A 7,950-nucleotide genomic window follows, 5' to 3' on the forward strand; every position below is an offset into this window, starting at 1 on the left:
TGACCGTGATCATGCACGCATGAGTCACCGCGCTTACGTAATGACATCACGAGGCCTGTGTGGAGAAAGCGGAAGAAGAAGACGAAAACATCAGCAGCGGCTCTGAGGCGACTGGACGTTTCACGGAGCTCCCTTCATCAGCGGTTCTCCTTTGGTTGGTTTGTGTTTAAAGCTGCAGGTAACTTTAGAACCGAGTCACACCAAAATGTCGCTGTTCGGTAAGATATTCGGTAGCAATAGTAAGGGAGGGAAGGGACCGACTCCCCAAGAGGCTGTCCAGAAACTCAGGGACACGGAGGAGATGTTGGCCAAAAAACAAGAGTTTTTAGAGAAGAAGATCGAACATGAGCTCCTGACGGCGAAGAAGAACGGAACCAAAAACAAACGAGGTGAGTAAAACCTCCCTGACTGTTCGGCTTCAGCTGATAAACGGCCTGCCTGCTAGTTAGTCGGTAGCTGGGTTAGTTAGCCCGCTGGCTAACCTCCAGGGAAGTGACTCACCTCATGGGACTTCACCTTTAATTGCCTTGTTTGGAGCAAGAACGTTTTTTGTTTATTAACAAACCTCTTTGGTTGTTAATATAGTTTAACCCCTTCAGCCCAGAGGGTGTTAGAAAGCAAATGAGAATAAAAGCAAGTTCAGCTCTTAAACTATAAATTGGGAAAAAAGTTATTTGTATAACAGAAAGACATTGAGGAATATTTTTCAGGTGGAACCACTATTTTACATATAACCTGTCTGATTTATAGGTGATCAAAACCCCATGAAAGCCCATTTGAAACTCTGGTTGAACCCTCAGACTTTATAGATCCACACCTTGACTATAACTTAAGCTAATTTGGACTGAATAAGTTGATGCATGTTTGTTCCACAAAGGTTTCAGTGGGCAGAGTGCTAGGAGGAAATGGGATTTTAACACAGTGCCAAAAGTGGCCAAATTAAGCAGAAATGCATTTTTTCTACTCAAAAAGGAATCTGGTCAGACAAATATGCTGATTTAGATTATTGGAGACCTTCTGCATCAGGCAAAGCATTTGCTCCTAATATTTAGCTGCTATTTTATTGACATTTACCAATAATATCACCAAAATTTATAGAAAATAAGAATAACAGAGCAAGCTAATGTAACGCATATTAATAAACTGAAATGGTCACACAATGACCTCTGACCCCTTCTTGTAAAGGTCTGAGCCTCTAGTTTCCAATGATGGTGGCAATTAGGGGGCGGGTCTAAAATTAATAATGTTGTTGCATTCGCACTTTTCAGGTGGAATTTAAATCTCATTTTATTTTGTTTACGCAGCTATAAAACAAAAAGTATTTGTGGAAAAAATTATTTTCCAACATTTTTTTAGAAAACTTAAAGCCCCATTTGAAAGGCGTGTGGATGAAACACCATGTGACTGTGTTATGGCCATTTTTATAAATGGATAAACATCAGCTGGTGTTAGATGGTAACGAACCCGCCGGGTTTAAGGGGTTAAAACACCCAGATCATTTAAACCAGTTTATAAAGGAGCAGGAGGATCCCTGGAAGCTTGTTTAAGGTGTTAAAACATGACTTACAGTGGGGTAACCAACCTGTAAACATAACGCCCAGCCCTCAACTGTTCATAGTACTTTATTTCCTAGGATTGTCATATTTGGTTTCTAACTTAGAAAGTATGTTTCAGAATTGAGTTGTATTTCTGTACCCGTGTACCACGGGTGTGTTGTTATATCTAATACTTTAATTAACTCATGTTGCTTTTAGAAGTTGGTTTATTCCTGAAACCATTGCTGCTAAAAAGTTATTAAATCTATACTGGAATAACAAACCCTGAGGATTATCATCTCTGGTTTTTAGCAGCTAATATAAATTATAGTAACACTATTTTTGTGGGGCTTAAACTCAAGTAGGCCCACTTTAATATTTTTTAATTTCATATTCAGTCCATCTATTTTCTTTCCTGTAAATTTCAAACTTTTTTATTTATTTTTTTTTTTAGCTTTGTTGGTAATAGAACAGGCCTTTTATTTCCCTCATTTTCAATCTAAGTGCAGTGGAGTACGGAAGAGGATTAGGGCGAGCGGGAAAAAAAAAAGTGAACTGATTTTAAAATTTTATTTCAGTTTAGTATGGGAAAAAAGTCAGAATTCTGACTTTTTTTCTCAGAATTCTGACTGAATTCTGAGATTTAAGTCAGAATTCTGACTTTTTTTTTCCCATGATAAACTGAAATGAAATTTAAAAATCAGTTAACTTTTTTTTTTTTCAGTGGCCCTAATCCTCTTCCGTAGTGGAGCATTTATTTCCAAACATGAATTTTTTTGGCCGTTTCCTCAACCCCTCCTCCTGGCTGTTGATAAAGTAAAAGCGTGGAAGGGATGACAAACATACCAAACCTGTTCTGATCATATCGGACATGGTAATCCAGAACCTTGCTTTGTCTGCCTCCACCACACACAAACCTGTTTGATTGAAGGTATCTATTTTAGTCCAATGAGGGTAAAGAGGAAACCAGAGGACTGCGGCGTAACAGGAAGTTATGGAAACTGTCAGGACCGTGGTCATTGATCAGACACGTCCAACGATTTCTTTTCCCTTTTTTTGTCACCTTTGCTTCAAAGATAAATTTAATGGTTCCCAGATCGGTTCGATTTTCTCTCCCATCACGGTGACATAAAGGCAGACGGCCAACTGAATGAGTCATTTCTTGTCGATTTTCTTTCCAAGTTGCCGGAAACTTAAACCTTCTGTCTGATGGGAGCAGCGGGAATGTAAAGGCTATCTATAAACTATATCAGCATATCCACTGAAAGCAGGTTGTAAAGATAAAAATATGCTTTTTGAAAGGAACAGGAACATCAGACAACCATAAAGTAACCCCATGAGAGCTGATTGGCTGTTTCTCTGAGCTGCATAATCTGATAACGATTCATGTGACGTCAGATAATGTTGTTTTAGGAGAAGGAGCTGGGTCTGGATGCATGAATAATCCGATCAGACTGGAACTGCGAGCGGCCATCTGGCTCCCAGTGGAACACAGTGACCATAGTGGTGTAGCTCTGTGTTGTGTGAATTAAACATTAAACCAAACTTTGCTGGATTGTGAGTAGGAAAGGCTCATAATAAAACTCCTGCAGCTTGTGTCATGAAACTAATGTGTGTTGTTAAGAAGGTCAGGTATCCATTCAAACTCTAAGGCTGGACTTTATCTATACCCTGACTTATGTACGTTTTTAATAGTTATATGGGGCGACAGTGGCGTCGGATGTAGGAGTTTGCCCTGAAATCGAAGGATTGACGGTTCAAGCCCCAGTTCCGACTTTCATTGTCGTTGTGACCTTGAGCAAGACACTTCACCTGCATTGTCTACTGATGGTGGTCAGAGGGCCCGGTGGCGCCAGTGTACGGCAGCCCTGCTTCTGTCAGTGCGCCCCAGGGCAGCTGTGGCTACAATGTAGCTTGCCACCATCAGTGTGTGAGTGTATGGGTGAATGAATGTAGTGTACAGTGCTTTGGTCAAGTCTCCTGACTTGAAAAAGGCGCTATATAAGTGCATTAGGGTACAGCATTGATGTCTGCTGCATTCACTATGGAGTTATTTCCAAATTTGTGCAGAAAAAACTGCAACAAACTAAAATAAAACGAAAAAATCTGGTCAGGAATATGAACGTCTTATCAAGTTTGTTGGGAGCAGTGATGGTTATAAGGTTTTACATCTGCTGGAAGGAAGGACCTGCGGTGGCGCTGTTCTACACTAGGGTTGTGCAAGTCAATACTTTAACAATATAATTACAATTTAAAAAGAAAAGCACATTTTGGTCAAATACTATTTCACCAGATATAGCTTATAGATGAAGCTGAAGCGAATGGGGATCCAAATGGAGACTTTCTCAATCCAGCTATGTAGGTGGCAGTAAAATGCTTAACCTCTCCAAACCCACAGGGTCGCCTGCGACCCGTTTTAAAGCGTTTACAACTAATAAACCAGAATGCATGAACATTAATACGGTAAAATCTTTTACCAATATAGACATGTTAGACATCGTAGGAAAGCTTAGATTCTCCACAATTAAACCACCAAGTTCATTTTATGGACACAGCGAGCACCAAAACACAATTAAAACAGATATAGCCGCATGCCAAAACGTAAATATGACAAAGCAGCCACAAAAACATCCCTTTGAAGGCGTCCAGAAGCTGTTTTGTAAATCCAATCTTCAATTGTTTATACTCCATTCGTCCGTAAGGGTCCAAAGGTTAAAAGTAATCCAGCAAATTCATAATAAAAATATTCCATGATGAGAAAATCGCCCATAACGTCCGTTTATTGACATCCAAAAAGTTAGCTGGTCGTAGCTAATGCTTAGCATCTTGCAAATATTTACTTCATAATAATTGTTTCCTCGATGTTTGGTGTGTTTCTTAACATCGTCTTCTTACCAACAAGACAAACGTTTTTGCATCTTTGTATGACACGGTTGGAGTCCGGGTCAGCCACTGAAACGCTCCTTGACTGTCGGCCAATGATGCACCAAGTAGAGCGATATTACGCCTCATACAGTCCTGCTGTCATTGGTTAGGCCCCACAGCTCTGGAACTGTTGTAGCAAGAGGTCTGACATTTTCTGCATTTATATTTCTTTATTACTGATGTTAAAAAAAGACCTATTATTTTCAAGAAAAAAGAAAAAAAAAACTTTGAGTCATGTTTGAACTGATGCAGCTTGGGCTGTGTTCTACTCACCCAAAAAAGAAGGTGTCAGCTTTCAGATAATGTATTGCACGTTTAATTTGGGCTTAAAGTTCCTAAGTTATTTGCTTTTCCATTTGGGTAGGCAGAATAGGCAAGGATTACTTCAAAATGAGTGGATTGTTAGGTAGAGTGGAGGATTTTCATGAATTTTTAAGAAGCCCCGCACATGCACAACCCCGTACCTTCTCCCGAGAGGGAATGCTTAGTAAACACATGTGAGAGCGTGCACCAGCCCAATTCTCCCCGTGCACGCTCTGTTTGAAGGTTGCTGTTTGCATCACTCACACAAGCTTACTTCCTAAAGGAAGATTTGCGACTCCACCGGTTTTGTGCTGAGAAAAACCTGCCTGCCGAGAATTTCCTCCCCTGGCACAGGAGCATGCATCGCCTTAAACACACCCACATTTATGAGAAAATAGATTGAAATATCAATGGAAAGGGAAAATTTAAACATATTAATGTTTTGTCAGAAATTTTATAGAACGCTGTTGGATGAAAAAGCAGAAAATGTTATCCACTGAGCAGAGAATATATTTATTGGACACTGATTGTAGCACGTCCACTAAAATGTTTCTCCATACAGGTAAAAATAGTATTCATTCAGACACAGTTTTAGCGCATCCAGGCATAAGGAATATAAGAACTTAAGGTATATATTTAAAAGTTACCTTTTCGTTCATATTTCAACCCATTACCTCATCGGGGTGCGAGAGGGGCGGTAATTCTTAGAATAGGGTTAGGTTATAAGACTCAAACTCACTGCGGATCCAGACATTTGAATTGAGAAAGCTTCCTGGAGAGGTGGCGAAACGTCTTCAAATCTTGAAAACCAAGTCCAGTGGATATTTTTTGAACTTTTACGGAATGACTATGACCTGGGTGACTGAGAACCTTCATCAGCAAATAGGGTTAGGTGAAAATCTAAGGACAGAACCTCAGTAAACAACCACAGAGTTAAATATGGCCCCCCTGCTCTGATTCCACCTGTGAACAGCACCAGTGATTTTACTGCAGTCCAGTTGGTTAGTCAGTTAAACAGAATAACGACTGTCTGGATGTTCACCAGTATCACTATGGTGGCTCAGCGCCTCACTGGTCCTCCACCAGTTCATTAGTTTACAAAAAAACCTGCTTCAGATTCAAACCATTTGGTCACTTACATGTTTTTCTTCAGGTTTCAGTTAAACTGTGAGATTCAAAAACAGGCAGAAAAATATGGAAGCAAATTGTTACCATATTCCAAATGAAAAAGCATTTCCAGAAATGCCTTTTCATTTTAATAATTTGGCTGCATTGTTTGACTCATAAATGAAATTAGTAATCAATCATCCTGTTTGCATTTTCATTTTCTTCTTTAACACTGCTCATCCTTTTACTTAATTAAAAAGAAAAAGACATTTGAGATTTATTTTTCCAAATGTACCCCAGCAAATACATACCAAAATTCAATTTGAAATGTAAAATTTGAAAATGATAAAGCATTTCCAGAAATGCGTCTTTATTTTAAGAATGTGGCTGCATTATTTGACTCATAAATGAAATAAGTAATCAATCATCCTATCTGCATTTTCTTCTTTAACACTGAACATTTTATGCCATAATCAAAGAGAAAACACAGCGGACTTTGCTTTTTTGTTTCCGTGGTCTGCCAGCAAAGTACTGTAAATAACTCGAAAACGAAAAAACCTTCTGAGTCAAACAATGCAGCCACGTTCTTAAAATGAAAAAGCATTTCTAAAATGCTTTTTCATTTGAAATATGGTAACGATTCGCTTCCATAGAAAAAAGTGAGCAGATATAAGAAGAGACAAATGGGCCAGGATGGATGGGTGGATGATGGATGGGTGCCCGAGCAACCTCAGTGTTTTGAATCTGTTCTTTAAATAAAGTTATAGAAATATATTTAAAATTCCAGTATTCTGCTTGTTTAGGCCTTTCAAAGTGACCTATATGGTCATCAGGGCTCCCTCCGTTTCATGACGTCGTCATAATTAACCTCTCCTGAACAAAGCCTGAGACTGAAGGTCAAAAAGCAGATTTTCATGATATTACCTATAAAGAGAGGTTGCTGTCATTGCTAAAGGAACAGTTCCTATAATCTTAAATCTGTTTAAATTAGACAGAATATGTGAAAAATGTGCCTAATTGTGATAAACAAGCAGCTTTTAGGTAGATTTAAAAAAAAAAAACTTGAAACATTTTTTGTTGCTTGTGTCAGTTTAATATCAGTGGTGTTGTGATCTTAAACTACAGTAACCTGTATTGTTGTCAGCTTTTGGAAAAAAATCCTGAATTTTACTACGATGCAAATATTTTATCTTTAGTATTTTCATTCCTGCTGGTCGTTGGCCGGCTGGGATCAGACGCATGTTTAACTCTGTGTATTCCTGCAGAATATTCACCAATGATCGCATTGTAATAAGTTTAAATGTTCTGATTCATTCACTGATTAAAAAAGAAAGATCAAATGTAATTAAACACGCTGTTTCTGCAGGGTTAAATGAAACCCAAAGATTGGACGGTAGATAAAGTTAACAAACAGAGTTTGACTTGCTAGTATATTTTCTTTAATTTTTCAAATCTGTATGGCTATGCTTGGGCAGCTGGGGCGGCATCTTTATAAAGGAGGGCGGGACGCGCGCTGCGAAAAAAATATAACTGCAACTGACCATCTATGAGCGTGACGCATTCTTCCTGTCGCTTGGTTACGGCTGTAAACAGTTTGTCTCTCTATGGCGCTGGGTTACGTTCGGTATGAAAGTACAGCTGTGGAATGATCTGATAAACTGACAGATCTTTTTGTTGTTGTGGTTTTCTCTCTCTCTCTGTGTCTATATAAGACTGTGGTGAGCCCAAACAGGACTGTGGCTGGCCATTAATGATGTCATTAATGGGAAACCATGATTTTACCATAAATGGATATATAGAGATGTTGTTTTGCTCCACCTTATTCCAAAAAAGGTTAAAAATCAATCCACTGTACTTTGTGTTTGTTTGAATACGTTTTGCTTCCCATCCACAAAGCTTTTTCTATTAAAAATGTCAGAAATAGCATTGAGTTCAATTCAGTTCAATTTATTCACATCATGTCATCTCAGGTCACTTTCCAGTTCACCAGATCATCCAGTTAGATTGATTCAAAGTTTTCTATCTAAGGAAAACCAGCTGATTGCATCGACTCATTGACTCTTCAGCAATCCCTCACACT

The 7,950-nt window shown here is 38.8% G+C and overlaps 1 protein-coding gene across 1 annotated transcript in view; it reads left to right on the top strand.

Moving 5' to 3' along the window:
- Positions 1-58: 58 nt before the first annotated feature.
- The window catches only part of LOC107093444 (charged multivesicular body protein 4b-like), an 11,165-nt gene continuing 3,273 nt past the window's right edge, over positions 59-7,950 (top strand). The window contains exon 1 of the mRNA XM_015388492.1: positions 59-389. Within this exon, the coding sequence (XP_015243978.1) occupies positions 206-389 (184 nt within the window). The 5' untranslated portion in view covers positions 59-205. The remainder of the gene's footprint in view (positions 390-7,950) is intronic.

This window comes from Cyprinodon variegatus, unplaced genomic scaffold, assembly GCF_000732505.1.
Source record: "Cyprinodon variegatus isolate N-32 unplaced genomic scaffold, C_variegatus-1.0 Scaffold424, whole genome shotgun sequence".
Taxonomy (NCBI): domain Eukaryota; kingdom Metazoa; phylum Chordata; class Actinopteri; order Cyprinodontiformes; family Cyprinodontidae; genus Cyprinodon; species Cyprinodon variegatus.